The sequence below is a fragment of the Melopsittacus undulatus genome, chromosome 7, assembly GCF_012275295.1.
Source record: "Melopsittacus undulatus isolate bMelUnd1 chromosome 7, bMelUnd1.mat.Z, whole genome shotgun sequence".
NCBI lineage: Eukaryota > Metazoa > Chordata > Aves > Psittaciformes > Psittaculidae > Melopsittacus > Melopsittacus undulatus.
Genome location: NC_047533.1, coordinates 39070114 through 39090859, shown reverse-complemented (window position 1 = coordinate 39090859; position 20746 = coordinate 39070114). Strand labels below are relative to the sequence as shown.

At 40.5% G+C, this 20746-nt stretch overlaps 1 protein-coding gene across 1 annotated transcript in view; it reads left to right on the top strand.

Moving 5' to 3' along the window:
- The first annotated feature begins 5066 nt into the window (after positions 1–5066).
- GALNTL6 (polypeptide N-acetylgalactosaminyltransferase like 6) overlaps positions 5067–20746 on the top strand; it is a 463044-nt gene continuing 447364 nt past the window's right edge. Inside the window, exon 1 of the mRNA XM_005145519.3 lies at positions 5067–5204. Coding sequence (XP_005145576.1) covers positions 5067–5204 — 138 coding nt within the window. The remainder of the gene's footprint in view (positions 5205–20746) is intronic.

Genomic DNA, 20746 nt, shown 5'->3' with positions numbered 1-20746 from the left:
TAAAAGGAACTTCTCTTGGGTTTCTCTCTGGAGACTTGAGTTTCTGTATTTCCTATATGAGTAGGAGGGGTCCTACCTTTCCCTTTCATTTGAAATTCTCAGTCAAATTTGAGATCAAGAGTTTGATTCTATGAAAAATCCAATGAATTAAATTTACAAAAAATATTACCAGAGTTAGAAGTAATACAAATACGTGATGATGATTTTGAAACTTGATGTCAAAACTGGAGACAGAGGATGCCAAGTGACTTAGAAACTGAAGGTCAATGAAAAACTGTTACATGTATTGTTATTTATAGACGGAGTCTATATATATATATGAACATTTCAGGTTTTGAGGTGAATATCTTGAAACTTTTCTCTGCAGAATACATTGAAAATATATGCTCTTTGTGGGAATTTGGACTTGGATTTTGAACTTTTGTAAAAGAGTTGAATTCACATTGAATTTTCATTTCCATTTCTATTTCTAGTATGCTATCAGCATTATGCCTTTTACTTGAGGTTTTGGTTGATCCTAAGACAAAAGACACAGAAAGATGGTGTGAAGTGCTGTGAGGGATGCTTGGAGGTCTGGGGATGAAACCCAACCATGAGAAAAGCATGTCAGTCCCCTAAATACCAGAACTGCCAACTATTTGCAACTCTGTTTCAGATCTGGGTTTTGCTAGGAAAAGAAATGCCTTTGCCCCTCTTCCTGTCTTTGAGAGCCATTTGCAACACTACATGTTGTTTCTAGCTAAGCAGACTTAAAGGACACATGAAAACAGACCTGGCCATTTTACAGCCTGAGTTACGTGGAGGTAAATACTGTAATTAAAGGAAACTCCCATTCCTTTATTCACTTCCTTATATGGCAATATTACATATCATTATTTTACTAAATTCATTCTATGTTTAGAGCACATTCTCTGTTTAGAGCACATCAAGCTCTGCTGTTTGTAGCAGTGAACATAAAGGTGGGTACTCCATCTTTCACATGAGAGCAGTTTGGCTCCTGCAATACATGCACTGAATAGTGGCTTTCCTGCATGAAGAGTATTGATTAGGCATGAGCTAGAGTCTCTTTTGAGTAATTCTATACATAAAGCTGTGATCTCAAAACTGTTTCTCACAGGCTGAGTTCAGCTTCTAGGTTTGAAATGTGTGGCTGAATAGCTTCTGCAGTCATCCCACCTGGCAGCTCTCCTGCCTGCTAGGTTGGTTTGTATTCTGCTCTGATTTTCTGTCCTAAGTCATATCAGAAGTCTTGATAGAACTTTTGGCTCAGTATGACATGTGGAAGGGAAATGAAAGTATGTCCCAAAACACTAAATTGTCGTGCCAAGGTGTGCATAGTTTCAGAATACATCTCATTCATTCTTTTTCATATATGGCTTGAGATTTCAAACAGCAAATACTTATTTGAAGATTGGAATGTATTCCCACTGAAGAAACCGTATATTCTACATCTCCCCTACAAGTTCTTCGAGGGCAAGCATATATTATTGCCACATGCCTTGATGTGTGCTTTCAGCTTTTAACTCACAGGATGGTGATGTGCTTCTTTTGTAATTTTTTCTTTCCTTTAAACTAGCTTAGCATCATAAGAATTCAGCAATTCTTGTGGCTGGGTGGCTGGGTGGCTCATGACTGTGAGAAAAAATGTGCCCTTATTCTTTACAAAGCAGACCTGAATTTGTCAGCTGCGGACAATGACCCTTACCACAAAATCATTCTCAGGATTCAGGAAATTAAACTGAATTTCATCTCCTGAGAGTGAATGTCTGCATTCACTTCAACCTCTGCAGAGGGACTTAGCCAGCATGCTGTGGAATTTCAGTATCAACATCTCCTAAATCTTTCCTGCCAGTAGTCCTACTTTTTTCTATAGAATTATTATATGATCTCATAGCAATCATTTCTATACTTAGCATGGTTCTAGCTATTTTGCTTCTTGCACTGAGTGGAAGAACATCAGGGCTGAATCCCTTCAGACAAAAAGGCAGCTGAATCAAAATCTTCTATATGCTGGGTAGGTTTCCTAACCCTGGATGCTGAGCTAAAAATGTAAGTGGAATTTCTGACAACAACATCAGTGCCCTTTAGTTTTGTGAATTCTAATATTTTGGTGGATTCAGCTCTTGAATACAACCCAAATTTTTAAAATTTGGTTGAACTGAATATCCTCTTGGTTAGCTGCAATAATCAAAATGTGTAATTACTTACATAGCCTTTTTGGTGATCTCCCATGACATCCTTATAGCTCGGCAGGGGTGAAAAGAAAACAATGATGTATACCCTTTGTCACTAAGACAATTAAGCAAAGCATTGCACATGACACTTTTCTAAGCAAGATTACTTAATGTAAGTCTTACAACCATCAGGGTAAGTGCAAAACTATAGAGATAGTAAGGTATCAATGGCTTACTCTCAAGTGTGGGAGGATACATTCTGAAGAGCTCTGCAAGGATCTGTCCTGCCTCTGAACATGTAAAACTTCTTGCTAACAATCTGGACTACAGCATAGAAATTGTTTGTTAAATTTGTATATGACAATGGAAGATAGCCTTAAATTCAAAGTGATTTTGAAAAACTGAATAAATATTATGGGAAAAAAAAATCAATAGAGACAGAACAAATGGGAGAAGTATTCAGCAGATAGAAACAGGAACAATGAACTACAAGGTAGTTAATTTGAGGGAAATAAAACCAACCAGAGCTTAGATTGTACCACAGAATGGTCATTAGTTAACAGTCTACTGCTTTTAAAACCAAAGTTAGCATTCCACATGGAAATATGAGAAAGGATATGCAGTGTGACACATGCACAGTTATCCTTCTTTTCTTATAAACACTTATGAGGTCCCAAGTAGCATATTACCTTCAGCTTTGGCCATTGCACTTCGAGAAAGATACAAATCAGTTGAAGACAGTCTTGATGAAAGCAGTAAGAGATGTCAGCATTTCAATGTCCCAGAGTACATATGGAACAGTATCTGGAAGCAGACTTTATCTGTGTAAAGACTGAGTGGAGCGCTGTGCTTGTTGTCTGTCTGTAATACTAATGTAATACTCTGAAATCACAGCAAGGAAGTTTCAGGTTAAACATTAAGGAAAAGTTTGTAACTGCAAGTCAGAACAGATTGCCTGAGGAGGCTGTAGTGGTGCTATCGCTGGAGGACTTCGGAATGGGTTAGAAAAACACATGTCAAGAATGACATAGATGTATCTGATCGTGCCTTGGGGCAGAGCCGTGGAGGAGCTGACCTTGCAAAGTCCCTTCCAGTCTTGTTTTTATGTGAAGAGCATTATGCTGTTTCCTCCCAGCCCACCTTCAGTGTTCAGAGTTCTGTTCCTCCCAGAAGCTTTCCTTTATCTCCAGCTACTCTCCTAAAAATAACCTTTAACTGCCTCTTTTACTGTTTTGTGCATGGGTAGGAAATGCTTACTGCAGAAGACAGTTCTGTGGATGGGTAAGATCTATCTCACCTATGAAAAAGGACAGGACTACTCACAATTTCTAGAGGCGCATGTTACTTACAGAAAGAGGATTCTCACTGCAGGATTTAGACCTTGACATTCAGAAATATTTTACCCACCAACAGAAACATGGTCTGTACTTGAAGTGATAGCTTTTGATATGCAGGGCAGGAAAAAATGAAGTTAGATACACCTGTATTTTTCAATGTTAATTCTAGAAACATTAATACTACATCTGGTACATATTTTCCTTCTGTTTGATGTAACAAAGCTGAAAGGGCACCAGGTCCCAGTAAGCTTATCCTATGTATGTGTCCCGTTTTGCTGAGAGGATGTATTTTGAGACGAAAGGGTAATTGCACCACGCAGACAGAACAAGCGGCTGAACTCGGACCAGGAGCCCAAACGGGTCTGATGCAACAGGGTAGAGTGGGGATAGAACCGACAGCCGCAGCGACATGTCTTTGAGCATCTCCTTCTCCCTGTGCTGCTCCCGAGGCGTGGGTGCCCTCAGCCCTGCGGTGCGCTGCGGGGAGGGCAGGGGCTACTCGGGCTGACGGCCTGGCGGGCTTGGCAGAAGCGGCGCTGCAGGGGGAGCCCAGGGACCCCCGGTGGGTGAGCGCCCCGGCACTTCCTGGCGCAGCGGGCCGGGTCCCCGGGCCAGGAGCCGTTCGCGGTCTCTCAGCGCGGTTCCCCACACGTTTCACGTAGCGCCGGGGAGGACGGACCGGAACGGGAATTGCAAGCCCCGTCCCCGGTGCGCGGCGGCCACAGCGGTGGCGCCGCCCGGCTCCGGCCCGCGATCCCCACGCTCGCCGCATAGCCCGCCGGCGCGGAACGACGCGGAGCCGGCGGAGGGCATCCATGGGGCGGCAGGGATGAGGGGACGCGGCGAAGCGAGACCGGTGGTGTCCGCCCCTGGCCCGGCCAGGCGGCGCACGTGGTGGCGGGGGTCGCGGGGCCGGCCCCCGTTGCCCGTCGCGGAGGGTCGCGCCGTACCGCGGCTCCGGCGTCTGCGCTCCTCGCTTTATTTCTTTATTTTTATTGTTTGTATTTATACTCCTGCTTAGCAAATTGCGCGTGATGAGCTCATGATGCCGCGCCCCCCCACCCCAGGCCCGGGCAAGCAGGGGGTCGTGAGGCGAGCGGGCGCGGCGAGCCGAGGGGGGTCCGCGCAGCGCTACCGCTCCTGCGGAGCTGGGAGGAGGGGGCGCTCTCCCGAGCCAACGCAGTTCGCTGCACTCTGGTTGTGGTTTTTGTTTTACCTCCTTTGAAATATTTTGGGGTTTTTTTCCCTCCTCCCCCTGTGCCCCGGCTGTTCGCCGCTCCTCGCGCTGCTGGATCCATGAGCTCCCCTGGGAGCGGCACTGCCTCCGCGCAGCGCCGCGCCGGGGCGGGGGGAGCGGCCGCCAGCTTCGGCACCGCCGCCGCCGCCGCGGGGGGCGGCCCCGCCCGGGCACGGGGCGGGCAGGAGTGAGGCGGGCGGGCGAAGTTTCTCTGCGGCGCCGGGCCCTTCCGAGGGACAGCGGGGAGGGAAGGACCTGGCCCCGTGGTGCTGGGGTAGCTGCTGCTGCCGCCGCCACCAGAGCAGCCCGGCTTTGGCCATGAAGAGGAAACAGAAGAGGTTTCTGCAAATGACGCTGCTCTTCACCGCGGCGCTGATTTTCTTGCCTGACATCGGCCTCTGGTCTCTCTACAAGGAGAAGCACCTGGTGAAGCCCGCCGATCCCGCCGAGCCGCAGGTAGGTGCGAAGCTGCCCAGGAGCGCTGCCCTGCGGAGCTCCGCGGAGCTGGGCGGCTGGAGGGCTGCCGCGTCCCGGGGCGCGGTCCCCGTTCCCCCACTCCGGGGCTGAGCGGGGCCCGGCACCGGCGGGAGGGTCTGAGGCGCGGCGGCCGCCGACGCGGAGTGGAGCCCAGCACATGTGCTCTCAAAGCCTCCGCGCTGAAGAGGGAAAGTTGAGGGCGAACAAATGAGTCTGGCGGGTTGGGTTTCCCCGGGCAGGGCAAGGGGTGAGGGTGAGCAGTCCGCGGAACCGCTGTGAAATTAGGAGGACGTGGGGTTTTGCATGCTTCGGTGGCTAGCCCAGGGTGACGCTGGGCTCTAATTGTTGTTACGAGAAGTGCAGTTCCTGTCGGAACTTTTGTTTGTTTGCCTGTCTGTAATACTTCTTAAACTGATGAGTGGCTGAATGTCCGCTACAACGGCTCGCGGTCCGTCTAGGTAACGAACCGCCTAGATTTTTTGTTTCCTCCTCCTTTCTGTGGAAAACTCGGCAGAAGTGACTGACAGTCGTTTTCTCTTCGAATGTTGCTAATGTGACCTGATCCAACTGCGCTGTGTGTAACTGCTTGTCAGACTGATGTCACAACGAACTTTCAGATATTTCCAGTTTACACTCTCCTCAATCATCATTAGTAGTAACAGCAGTTGACATAAGCTGTTTTTTTCTGAAGTTCTTCAACTCGCTGGGTTTATGTATGGCTCATAAATCACAGTATGACCCGCATTAACCAAAGTTTAGTTTTAGGGAGTTGTGACACAGTGCTTTGAAACCCTGCGTGTAATTTACCAAAGCTTATATTTGTTCTGTCCAACAGAGCTATGCTCCTACACTGTAATTGTCAGTGTAATTTAAATATAATATTTCATAGATCATTAGTAAGAAATTATGGGATTGTTGGATCACTTAGCTTGTTTATCACTTGTGTAGCCATCATATTAGCCTGTATTAGACAGCATCATGTATCATTTTAATGTATTGGTAGTCTTAATTTCAAGGGTCATCACCCATGTATATATTGTACTTTCCCCATACTAAATGTATTTAAGTCAGTGGCTTCAACTGAACAATAATGTGTTTGATTATTTGTTAATATAGCTATCCATTACAGAAGTTAGTCCTCCAAAGTACTGTAACTTTGTTTAATGAGATATGCTGAATGGAAGATACTTTATTCCTACAGGAGGAAGTTAGGGGTAGCTTCTTAACTTGGAGCTTACTCTGTCTTTCCAAGGGTTTTAAAATGCAGTAGGTGTCAGGTGCTAGATTTTAATTGAAAGTAATTTCTGCTGAAAGAAAATTATACACAATCATAAGCGTCTGTCATTAATTTGCAACGTGCATACTGTAGTCTTTGCGGGTTCTAATTTACTTCATGATTTAGAAAAGCTAAGGTATTCAATGCAAATAATGATTTCCATGTTTGTTGTATGGCTGTTTAAAAGACACATGCCATGACATAAGATGCAATTTCTAATGTTTAAGGCTGCAAGTAGAGGATGACTGAATAGCACTGAAAGGGAAATAACTTCTTTTAAGAAAAAGTTCTGGATAAAATGGTGGAAGCAAACCTTGGAGATCATCAGCTGAGCATACATGAAGGGCCAGTGAAACTTGCTGATGAGACCCCAGAAAATTTTAAACCCTGAGTTTTCCAAAGGGGGCTTTTTACTAGTTTCTTCCTTCCCCCCCCCCTTTTTTTTTTCCCTCCCCACCTGAGTATTGATTGAGGTATAATGTGACTCTTCAATGGGAATAAAACAGTAAAAATTAGCAATGAAACTTTGAACCTTACAGCTGACTCTAATGTAATTTCGTTATCACTGTCAGAATTGAAGTCATGTTGGCAGTGTCAGTACCCAGTGAGGTTAGCAGGTTGAAGTAATGCAATTACAGTACTTCTGTCTTTTGATGTGCATGTTATAACTCAAAATGCATACAGGGACAAAGGGTTGAAATGCAAATTTTGACTCCTGTAAATATAAAGGAAATTGTAAGAAGATGGCGAGTGTATTTTTTCAAGACTACACTAGGCATGAGATCATACTAGAAAAGACTTAATTAGAAACAGTTTCTCATAGTAGATGATGACTTCTCCCCTTTTTAAGTTGGTAGGAGATACAAGAAATCCAGCACAACGCAGTCATTCTTTACCCTTGAGGTGTTCAATTACCTGATAATTAGTTTAACTTAACGGAAGTTTAAAGGTCAGTTTGGCTGAAACTGCAGCAGGCTTGTGCTAGGTTATGTAGGTATGTATGTAGAGTCAGCACATGACAGTGGTGTCCAGTCAGACTGCTATGGTATCCTGACCATGGAAGAGAGGAAGAGCTGTCAATGGTTTTAGTTAAGTTGGCCATAGGCTGAATTGGTTTTGCCCTCATTAGTAAAATGTGCATTACTGACATTGGCAATAATGTTTATAAATGTACCATCTTGTTTTAAGACCAGTTAAAGTTATTGACCATCAGGTGCTTTTTTTTGAAGGATGTCATGGTGAAATTCTCATTTCCTGTCTATTTAAAATTAAACTTTCCAATTCATTGCTAACGCAGATATCCCTAAACTTCTCTGTGAATAAGGGTTCTGTCAGCCTCTCCCACCACCTCAGCTGCTTGGTACAGCACTGGAGCGAAGGAGGGGTAGTAGGCTGATGGAGGAGGCATTGATATCCTGACAACAGTAAGCAAAGAAGCTGTTCAAAAGCAGTCCACAGAGCAAAAATAGTCTGTTTCTATCAATGGTAGAACAGTGTCCCCTGGGGACCGTGTCATTCCTGATGCCTAGAGGTTGGCACTTCTTCTCTTTTGTGCTATCTAGAAAGTCTAATGAGACAAAATAAATTGACTTTTTTATTATTTAAAAATAGTGCTGCAATAAGTTACATAAGAGTATTTTTTTGTCATTGTGCAAATTCTGTGTCTGAGCGGAGCAGCTCTGCTTTAGGAAAGATTAAAAGATGAGAACATGGTATTGACAACACTGATTTCAGACAGCATTAATGATTTTGATCACTGTACATTAATTCTCGAAGCGTTTGTCAGTCTCTGAGGGTTTAAAACAAACTTACTTTTTTTAACCTATCCTATTTTCCTAAGGTTTTCACTTGTGAACTTGATAGGCCTGACCTTTATATTTTGATAGCTGTTATTTACTTTAGGTTTATCACACTATTTAAGATGGAGCTTCAAGGGTACAGATACTAAGGTTCTGAGTTACATGAAGCAACAAGCTCTCTATAAAACACACTTTGATAATAAAGCAGTACACACGAGGGGAAAAAAATTACAATCAATTTCTGGTTTATTTCTTTGTAAGTCAGTTTTCCTTGCTGTACTACGAGAATAAGGGAAATTGAATGGGGTATTTTTAATGCCTTTTTAACTAAGTCTTATAATTTCTTAACGCATCATGGTGTCCTTGAGTTTTGATTACAGTTTTTAGAGTTAGTTTAAATTTGATTTTTGTTTGTGTTTTTGTCACTGAAATGTTATGTATGTGATGCAAGTGTTCTGTTTGATCTTTTACTTTGATAAAATCCCAAGGCCAGGGTGTTTGGATGCAAACTTATAAAAGTTTTAATTTCAGGGTTTTTTTTTCTGTGGAGAAAAAGCAACAATGTAGTACAACCAGTAGGATGTAATCTTAGTCCAAGGCTGGTTGTCTGATGCTGCCTAAAGTTAGTGCTACTTTATTTGGCTACAGTAAGGCTTCTATCCCTGTCTGTTTATATACTTTCAATATATGAAAAATGGCTTTGTGTAAAAAAAAACATGTTTCTTGCAGCAGCTTTCCTGTGTCTGTAATATAGGTATTTGGTAAAAAGCATTGTGAGGTATGTTTCTTTCTAGTGGCATAGAATGCCTGTGCTGTTTTGCTGAAAAGAGAGCAGTCTAGTGAAGTAACCCCTAACTTATTTCAGCTCCATTTGGTACTTTTTTTATTCACTTGATATCACCTTGGTATGCAGTGTCAAATCTCTTCAGTTTAAATTGGACTGAACAGCAGCATCTCTTAGTCACAAACACATTGTAATACTTGTTCATAGATGTATTACTGAAATACTTTATGACGTGTAAAGTAAGGAAAGAAGGTAGATTTCTGGCTTCATTTAGCTTATGCTTTGGTGCAGTGGGGCATACTACTTTAACCTCCTGATTTAAGTACTTCTGCAGGAGGAGCAGAATCGTGTTGGCACTCCTTATCTTGGTGCATGCACAATGCTGAGAAAAATACCAAAATATAGCCCTGCTGTGAGGAGAAAGCGCTACACCATGCAATAGTGATATGCTCTCTTTCCCTTGTCCTGTGAATTCTGTATATCTGTCTGGTTAGCCCCACGATTAGGTCTTTCTCTTGGGATATGTGAGGTATGGACTTAAATGGACTCCTCAGTGTAAGGAGAACTTAGTTCTTACAAAGCTTGGGACTGTATTGTAGTTGACAAACAGGCGCAAAATCCACTTTCCGGACCTGGTGGCTGTGAAAGTACTAACTTTGGCTCCTGAATCCAGAAACTGGTTTCAGCCTGAAATCTGTCTTGCAAACAGTTGTTAATTTCTAAAGTCTGTGGAAGCGGTGAAAATTTAAATTTACCTCAAAGTATATTGTTTTCTACTGTTCTTTACATGGGTTCTCATAAGCATAATTGTTCCAGGACAGTTAACTGTGTTTATTCACTATTGATGGCAATGAAGGTTCGTTTCTGGAGCTGCATAAAAGCTGCATCTTGAAAGCAAAACTTAGTCACAGACACCTATTTCTGATGATTGCACTGTCAGTTACTTGTGGATTTAATTCCAGTGTCTTGGTTACTTCCCTTTGCTTTCACCACAGCCTTGTGAGGCAGGAGAGTTTTGCTTCTCTTTAACAGAGAATTAAGTAAAATATAGAGTGACAAACAGGTCCAAGTCTACAAAAGCAACTGCTTGGCTAGTGCTGACATTAATTTGTACTATTTGGGGCAAGTGCATGACCAACCAAAAAAATACTGATAGAATGAAGCCTCAATTTCTATGCTCAGTTTCTCAGTTTCTATGCATGTACTGTTCCAAGCAGGTCCTCATTTTTTTTCTCCTCACAGTGGCAGCTGGGACCTGGTGTGTTCAATCCTCTTTTATTCTACAGTCCTGTTCATTGCTGTGCCAGTGTGTCAGCTTCAAAAGTCCCTGTACATGAAATGGCAAAACAGCTTAGTGTCTTAAAATGCAATGCATTAGCAATCTGTGTTTGCCATTTAACAGTTATACAGTTAACACTTCTGTAATTCACTTCTTTATCTGAATTGTTCATGTGTAATTTTATTCTCCTGTATATATTGGAGCCTACTGAGGAAAATATTGTTTGAGGTCCGAAATTGTTGTTACTTTTAAGATACAATATTATTTTTGGCAATTAACAGTATGTTTCCGTTGTGTTGAGTATACCAGAGGGAGCCCTCCTGTGGTTAATTTAATACCTGTCAATTTTCAGGAATGCTACTGAACAGAGTATATCTTAGAGAATAAAACTGACTGGTTTCTATATTTAGTTTTCTTTCAATTTATCTTGGTGTTTGTAATGCATTTAGGCTAATATTGTGTGTAGTTACTTTTTTTTTTTTGAGCACAGTCATTTCAGATTCATCCAGATCAAAACACAAGGTCAAGAAAACTTTGTGCATGCCCAGACTTGTAGAAAGGCCACTGCAATAAAGGGGACTCTATGGTTTTACAGAAACAGTGGGATGCAAGACTGCCCATTGACTGGGGGGGGGGGAGAATACCTGAGCTGCATTTTGTCTCACTGGGACATGGTGCTCACTTCTTGCCTAAACTTTGTCATCTCCCAGTGCAGGAAATTTAACTCTTGGGTTTGGGTCAGGGGAACTTCCAGAGTAGGTGCATCTCAGCTGGGAACCAGACTGCATTGTGCGTGCCATTCATTGGAAGTGTAACTGTGTGCATAGGCAGGTGTCTGCTCACATATAGAAGAAAGAACAATTAATCTTTTATTTTTTTCTAATGTTCAGATATGTAATTTAGGGTCTTTGTCTAGCAATATGCTGATCACACAATTATAGCAACTGACTTCGTCAAAGCTGAGTGTATGCTAACTATTTTGATGGATCATGGCAGGGAGCAGACATATTTGGTTACTTTAAATAAATTAACTTGGAGGTTGACAAGTTAAATAAAACGCAGCTCAGGAATCCCAAGCTAAAAACCCTACATCTGTCATAAATGTCCGTCACTGTCAAGAGACCAAATTACACTGATTGAAAGAAATAGTAGTTCAAGTTTTTTAACATTTCTTAAAAATGTGAAAAGGATTTATTATGAGTTGTCAGCCTGCTGAACCAGCTCCTTTATGAGAATTCCAGGTCAGGCTCTATTGTTTCAAACCAGTTTTGACAATAGTTGCATTTGGAGGAGTTTCGCTGTGTGATGGGCTTGGCTGGCAATCTTTCTCAGAATATGTCTTCAACAGAAGAATCCTTTCTTTTTTCTTTATGAAAACCTCCACAAACCAAAAACCAAACCCACTATAGGAGAGACCTACCTTAGGAGGCTTGCTCAAGTGGTAGAGGAGAGGAAGAAAATCTGTTGCAGAAATTTAACAGGATTTCATGATTCTCTTTCAAATTCTTCACCTTTATTTCCAGAATAAGAATGCATCTTTCTTCACAGAGATGATGCAAACACCTGGAGATTCAAGCCAGCTATATAATTACCAAACTAATAGCAGTACATGAAGAGAATGGTAGGAATAAAAATTGAGAGGTCTTTGCGCAGCTGACATAGAAATATATAGGCTGCTTTTCTGGATGTTTGTACTCTGCAGGGTCAGAGCTGCCATGTGTTTGTTCAATGTGGTGTTTCACAGGCATGGTGTTATCTTACACTGACATTCTAAGATCTCTTGGCAGATCTTGTTTGGAGGAGTTTCCTATCACCTCCTTTTCCTGGTCAGACCCTGATTACTGAAGACTTCTGCCTCTTAGTTTAGGAAACAGCCACTAGCTGAAATACAAGGCTTTCATGTAGCCACATGTGGATTTAACAGGCAACTACAGCATCCCTTTACTCCTGTCACCTCCAGCTGTTGGTTACCATCCAATGCCTGAATTTTTCAGCCAAATTTCTGGTGACAGAACATAACAGCATTTGCCAGATGCTTCACTGGATCATCTGAAACCACCTCCACAACAGTTTAAGCCTATCTGCCAGACTTTTCCCTGAAGTAGTTGAAGAGTATTTGCATATCTTCTTCAGAGCCATGTGAGCAGTAACTCCCGTGAGAGCTGCAGCAACAAGGAGTTTGGGAGTTGGTGCTTTCTGGCAGCACAATGAACATGCAGTGCCCTGAAACATCTGTTAGGTTTGTGCAAGCTAAAAGTTACCATGTCCAGTGCAGTTTCCTCACATTGTTCGGGGTTTTATTTGTGTTGGACATAGCAGGCTAGAAAATCTGGCCCATACAATTTTAATGTTTCATTGATCAGCAACAAACCATTGATTCTGTGCTTGAGATGCAGTGGCGGTGTACCAGTTTAATTCTGTGCTATACAGCAGTTTATGACAGCATGGGGTACTGCTAAGGCATTTAGCTAGACAGAGTAATTATCTGAACTAGAATTTGGACAGGACAGCAGTGTTGATACAGGGTGCTTTAGAAATTGGATTGCTCACTGAAATGTGTAAATGTAGATTTATCAGACTAACTTAAGGTGCTCTTTTGCTTAAAGAAGCATTATTTTTCATACTTGTACTTAAAATAGAATAACATATGAGTTTATTCAGAAAATTTTAGCCTGTTTACTTACTGTTGCTCTCTGAGAATAGTTTTCCATAGATTAAGTACTAGGAGAACGCAAACAAAAGTTTAGAACAAGGAAGAACATTTTATAGCCAGTTGGTGGCAAGTTCTGTTTATAGATGAGGACGGGGAAGAATAAGGGCTCTCTGTGTCTGGGAAATATAGGCCCTGCACATGTATTTCTGCAATGTTAACAACTTCTGTAGCATGAGGTATTTTATCCATTATGTTTTTGTCTCATTGTGATTAAAATCTTCTAATTTTGCTTTAGATAACATAATTGTCTGTCACAGGCAGTTTGCTTTCTGTTTTGTCATCCAGTCCCTGGGCTATAAATTGTGCTTGTAATGTAACATTGAGGTAGTGCTACTGAAGCTTTACATGGTTGCTTCAAGGAAGGCAAGGTCAAACAAGTGCATGTGGTCTTGTGAGGTTTAAGATATTCCCACCCACAAGTTTATCTCCTCCAACAGATACCTTCAACTGAAATCCCTCTTCTGCACAGATTAAGTATACCCTTGGCAAATTTTGCCAGTCCCTGGCAAAGCCTGCACAGATGTAGCAGTATTTAGCCAGAGATAGATAACTCCAGAAGAGACTGTAAATTGTATCAAATCTTGTGCTGTAGCAGTATCCTTCAGTGGTTTGTCAGCTCTAAATAATCTGTATTGCACAGAATGTAATACATGGTTTAATGCAATAGTTGACTTTTTCATATCTATTTTTTATCTGAGAGCAAAATACCTACTGTGGCCCTTCACTGGGGAAAGCTGTCTTATTTTTCAACATAGCAGTACACCTCAGTGTCTTGCCTCTTTCTCTCCTTTTTATTTGCTTTTTTTTGGAAAAACCACATTTCAGTTTCTTTAATGTTTTTGATATCTCACTTGATTGCTGGGTAAATTATTATATTGGGATGAATCTTGGAAAGTTTTAGATTGCTTTTTTTACAGAGTGGTAGTTTCACATTAGCATGGGGAATGCATGAAAAGACATATCAGTGCCATCCTACAAGAAATATATTGCTATATTTCAGGCTCTGATAAATGACTACATTTTAAGTTGCATTTGATATGGATACAAAACAAATGACAGGCTTGAACGGATGTTGTTTTTCCAGAATTGCTCAACATAAACTAAAGTGACAGTCAAATTGCTGATCAGATTTTGCAATTATAACACCAGTATAAAAATGTAAATCCAGAACTTTTATGACATTAAGTAACAAATTCTCCACTGAAGTTACAAAATCGTTAGAAACACAGCATACCATGAACATAAAAAGTACTTGGGATGGCTATAAAAATTAGTAGAAAACTGAAAAATGACATGCAAAAACCTCACAGCAAAATATTCATGCAGTATATTTAACCCGGGTTTCACATCAGATAAAATCTTTTAAATCATAAGGCCATCCTTGACATAATTCCAAATGATTGTGAAGCAGTGGGAATTTCTCCAAGTATATGGAGACACTTCTTCTTATGATGGTCAGATTTTATTTTGATCTATATTACTTTTTGATCTATATAGTGGTCTGAGAGAAGAGTAGTTTTATCTTTCCATTTTTCCTGAACTAATCCATTTAGGAAATACAAGCCCATCAGAGGCACAGCCAGAACATACATATTAACCTATGCTTTGCTAACATGAAAGTGAAATTGCCTTCACCTCCACCAGCTGCCTCTACTAATGCAATTTAAAACAAAATGGAAAGATGCCACCTTCAGTGCTGCAGACAAACATGCAATGTGTGCAGTAGGGGCTGCAGAGGAGGGCAGGTAATCTCTGGAGCTCCATCAAAGCTGCAGTGGGGTGGGAAATAAGTTTGACTGGAAACACAGTCCACTATCTTATCTTCCGCCATCTTCTCTGTCTTCTCATTTCATGAGGAAAAGATGCAGCAAGAGCAGTAGAGGTGCAGAGGTGTTTTTAAACCATCCATACACAAAGCATAGAGAGAAACTGCTTGACAAAGAGTTATTAACATGAGGCATTTTATAAATCTGAATGGTATCTCAGCAAATTACTATGCAGAATTTCCAAGGGCTGCAGTTTGTGTGCTGACCCCACAGAGTTATAGTGCAGCTGGTGAAGATAAAGGTGTTTTCATTGAAGCAACTTCAGTGCAAACAAGTGAGAGGGAAATTTGTCTTCAAATGCTCAAGACGCACAACAGATGTCTGCTTCAGAAGCAATGAAGAAAAATTGTATCTTATACTGGGAGAAGGGAAATGGGGATGGCATCATGCTAAGCAGAAGCCTGCTTCTGCATCTGGAATGAATGTGCATGACAAATGAACACAGGTTATCAAGCCCTGGACAAGTGTATTTACTGCCTGTACACATTGTAAGCTCTTCAGATGAATGTCCTGGAAAAAACTTGCCTTTTTCTTGTGTTGTAGTGAAGCTTGTTCTTTGACTCATGAAGGTAAAATCTCACTGAATTAAGTTTAAAGGTAAAATTCAGTTAATTGAGACTCAATGCATATTAAAGAAATTGTTAGTAGAATAGATTTGTCAGAAATGGTTATTAGTGTGGGCTTTGAGCTTTTCCCTATATTTTTATATATATATGCGCACATATGTACACACATGCATATGTATGTTTATGGGCAGGAGGAGGTGAGGAGACCATCTGCTTCCTACAGGGAAACAGGTTTTTTTGTAATGTAACATGTCCTAACAATCTTAGCAGGAATGGAACAATTTTGTGAGAGACACTATGCAAAAGCGTATGCTTATGAGTATAAATTCAGTACAATCTACAGTATCTTTGCATTTTCCAGTTGTTTTTTCCTTTGGTGTTGTTTGCTTGGTTTTTATTTGTTTTTATTTGGGTTTTTTTTAATGAATGTGGATTTATGTATTTCCCCCCCCCCTCTCTCCTCCTTCTTTAGGCACAGATTGTATGTGGGCTGGCTTTATGATTGGATTTTGAACAGTGATAACTTTAGATGATCTACTGAACTTTTTTTCACTCTCTACTTCTAAGTCTTCAAATATGTTTTCCTGTTAGTCATTTCTACTATGTAGACAATAGACTCCCATATAGATTTCTTTAGGAAGCCATACACAGGTTTGTTCCAAAAGTACTTGGCAAAGGCTGCAGTCTTTACAATATACTTTGTAACCTGTGTTTCTTCTGGCATAAAATAATCGACTGACTGACCTTCTCTTTCATTTAGCAACCTTCTTAGTGTTGGAGAGTAACCTCCAATTTACCGATCTGGTTATTAGAGAGACCAGCTACTCTCTTTTAATGATCATTAATGGAGAGTGAGAAGGAGCTTCAGAGTGTTAGAATGGAAGTGACAGGAAGGAAACATGAAAGAAAAGAAAATATATGGCCCCAAGAAAATTAAGGAAATACATCCCATTGAATATATCTCTGGAACTTCAAAGTCATGTTGCTATCATGTTTCCTATGTTTTCTCTTTCATGTTGCTCTAATCTGCATCTCTGGCATATCTTGTTATCATATTATTATTTTTTTAAATGCATGCTAACTGCAACCTTGCATCCCTATTCTAATTTAATACAGTGTATTAGTAAAGCTGCTTTGGAATATTCTGGATTAATGATGCATTTAAACTGTTTTAAAATGACCCTGGGCTAGGTCAATTATTGAGTAGTGCCAGCGAGGAATTTTTTATTTTGATTGCAGTAGGCTCTTAGTTTTATGTTAACTGCAATGTATAAACATGACCTGTGGGCTTTTAATGTTGTATTGAATTGAAAATGTGTGAATAAAGCATACTTTATATTTTTATGTAGCAAACTGAGGCTTCTTCTTGCATGGCGACTCTATAATCTTCTTCTGTTTTACATATGGTCATCTTTTTGTACTAGTGCTCTGAAAAAACAGGTTTGCCTTTTTGATATAAAGGGAAAACTTAATGAGGTGTGGGTGCTGCTTATGGTGTAAGGTACTCTCCCCTTCTGTATCCCTCCAGTGTAACAGATCCATGCTGCTACACCTGTACTTGGGCAAAAGTCTTTCTTCCTTTGCAGCCTGAAGGTTGAAAGGACTGAGCAGTTCAGGATGTTTTGGTGTGGGAACTGTAGCTTGGTGATGCTCTTTGAGCTCTTACCAAAACCAAGAGAAGATTCTTAGTGGAGCTGCCTTACTTCATTTCCCAGTGCTGTGCTTTGCTTTTGATGTCTGTAGCTGGAGGCAGGCTTTGCAGGGAATGTTAGAGGAACAGTAGTGCATGTGAAGAGGAGGGCCTTGGTTTTGCCATGGTACTACATGTCCCTATGGACACAAACAACATCGATGCTTGGTAATCACATTTGCAGGGTGGAGTGTGTTATAATGCAGTATTTTAATGTGAAGCGATATAGCTGTTAAAGTGGTCTGTGAGGTATGCCAGACTGAAAATCATGAGCAGGAGGTGTGTTTTATTCACAGCTTTAGTACACAAGTGGGAAATTACTCTTATTTATGGTGCAGGGTGGAAAAATTCTTTAATGCAGATTATTTCCCAAAACTTTATTTGTAAAACCAGTGCATCTAATTTTTTTTTCTTGTAAAATTCACATCCTAGTTATTGCACAGATTACTTTATGTATATTTTCCCTTTTAGAAGTGGAAAGTGTTACTTGCCGTGTCCTGCTTTAGAATTGAACTGGAATGAGGGCTTAATGCATATTTTTCAAAATTCAGGGATGTGTTTTTTCACATCCCAAATACATCTAAGTTTTAATCTAGTCTGCCTTTCTGCACAAAGCTGTCCTGATTCTAACATTATGGGCAGCTAATGCTGCAAACCTAAAACACAAGCAAATGGAAATCAGCTCAGTAACAAAATTTAGTGATGTAGTCTCATCTCAATAAAACTAACATTGCCCACCCTTGAACAACATTGGACTTGAAATGTTTGGCAGTGCTATGGAAGCTTGAGTAACTTACCAAGTGTCACCAGTAACTTTAAGCTGTAGTTACAGTTTTATGTTAAATTGGTCTTCTGGAAGAGGATCTGCAAACTGACTCCAGTCACAGCTGAAAAGTACACCTGCATAGACCTTTGCTTAAAATAAACTGAATATACATCTCCCCAGAATGACACTTTCAAGTCGTTTAGAGGTTGATTAATCATCTAAGAGGAATAAACCCACTGTTATGTGTAGAACAGTGATTTGGCAGTGACTGAGATGCTCAAAAGTTCAGCAGAGATCTTGAACATTAAGCCCCTTAAGAGGAGAAAAAAAAAAAGTGAAGCAAGACCAGAAAGATTCATTCCAAATGCTTCAGAATAACTATGGAAGGAAAATAAAAATGCTTTTGTGTTTTGGGGTCGTTATTAGTCTGAGGCACTTAAAAGGTGCTTGAAAAGGAAGATGATCTATGCCGAAGAAACAGGCATAAACAGATGATCTGTGGATTCAACAGCCAGTGGTTACAAGGTTCGTTATAATGGACAGAGTTTATATAATGGAAGAGGTGAAAAAAAAAAAAAGGAAATTTGGGATAGGATATAGGCAGAATTCTGTAGCTAAAGGTCTCTCTACATAAACTTGTCTGTCTTTGTCTAGCACTCTGAAGTAAAATGTGGATAAATATAATGTATGTGGGAAATAAATGATCCTAGTTTTACATGTACAGCAATAACTTTTGACATATTAATTGCTACTCTGGAAGGAGCTCTTGATGCTTATTTTAGTTTTATGAAAATGTTAACTTTCATTTCAAAGAGGATAACATTATTATGACTATTGTGTAAATTCGTTGTGTACTCTCAAATACTGTATGCAATTCTTGTGCAATTCTGATCATCACAGGGTGAAGAGTACCTATCAAGGGTGACCAAATTAAGTAAAAGCTTCATCGCTGAGTGACTCATGGAAGGACTGATAATATGGTAGAGGCATCTGAGAAGAGAGAAACATGGAAAAGATATGCAGGGATCACTTCATTCACTCTCTCAGTAGAAATAATAGTATCAAATTAGGTACTGTGCGAGGTTCAAAACAAATGACAGCGCTTCATACAATAGTTTATTGAGCAGTTGAGACTTCTGAACCAGGGATCGTGAGTATTAAAAGCTTATATAGCTACAAGATACGTTGGATACATCCATGGAAGAAAAATCTATTAGGACTAAAGACAGCACCTCTGGCTTGCAATGTCCTTGGAACCCGCAGTTGCTGGAGGCTGGAAAGATATTGTAGGGAAGTGGCTTTGCCATGTATTTGTATCTTTCTTTTGGATTTGCTGTTGATCACTGTCTGAAACAGTTGCCCAGATAACAACTTTTTGTATGACTTTTATAAAAATTCTTTAATAATGTACAAGTCATTCATAGTAGATGCTGATAGGAAATCAAGTTGTGGGATAGGAGGAGATTTTGAACGAGCTACTCACCTCAATAATGTTAAATTCCTCCTCTTCAGGGTAAAACAGGGATGTGTTGAATATGGTAAAGTGTCATAAGTAGCACCTTAAGTCTGAGATTGTGGTATTGTGCCAATATATGTGGAACAGCCTGAGATTTTAGTATTGTGCCAGTATATGTGGAACAGCTTGGGGGAGTTGTGGCTTTCATTTAAGTTTGGCTTGTTTTTTTTTTTTTCTTAATACTGAAGTGAAGTATTTGTTTATGTCGATACATTGCATATAAAGAGGAGATTATGGCCTTAAAATATTTAAATTACTCCATGGAATACCTGCAGAGCTGTACATTCATTCACCTGTAATTTGAACTCTTGAGTACATATAGATATGAAAATGATGTTTTGCTATTTCCAAATGGTTCCCATTTTCCTGGTGTTGCACTTTGATGTCAGGGCTGTACTTTCGGTTTCAATATGAATAGAATCTACTGCAGGAATACGTATCTTAACTTTTTAGGAACAAAGAAACTATCTTTTTTCTGCCTCCTGTCTCAGTAGAGGTTACTTACAGGAAGCATTATCATTATGATTCTATAGGCTGTGCTGATCAGGGATTTGGCAGATTTTGTTCTGCTTACAGAACACCGCTTTAGAGTTTGCAGACAATAACTGGTGCAGATAAAAGCTAATCTCTCCTCCCACCCATCCCCACCACCCCTCTTTTTTTTTTTAATGTGAATAGCAAAATGTGAAGTTGCTAATGCAGAACACTACATCTAAGATGGAAAAGATGTTTTTAAATAATCATAGAATCATTTAGGTTGGAAAAGACCTTTCAGATCAAGTCCAACTGTTAACCTAGCACTGTCAAGTCTACTGCATGGAATAGAGTAGAATAATAGAATAGTTAGGGCTGTAAAGGACCTTAAGATCATCAAGTTCCAATCCCTTCAGGGATGGTGACTCCACGACTTTCCTGCGCAGCCTGTTTCATTGCTTGGCATCCCTTTTGGTGAAGAAATTTTTGCTAATATCTGATATAAAGCTTCCCTGGCACAACTTCAGGATGATTCCTGTCATCCTGTCACTTTTTACTTGGGAGAAGAGATCAACATCCACCATGCTACCACCTTCTTCCTCCTCTTCCATATGATTTAGAAATGTGGTTTATTTCTCTTTTACCTAAATACATGCCTGCTGTGTAGTTCTAGCTTTTATGTACAAGTTTTAGTGTGGTAATGTCAACTATACTGTTGACCGGCTGTTGGGGCTTGAATTTTAGAATTACACAAGTTCTTGCAGAGTATTTCATAGCAAAACAACAGGATTTTTTTTTTTTTTAAAGAATAGATTTCACTGCCGTCATCCTC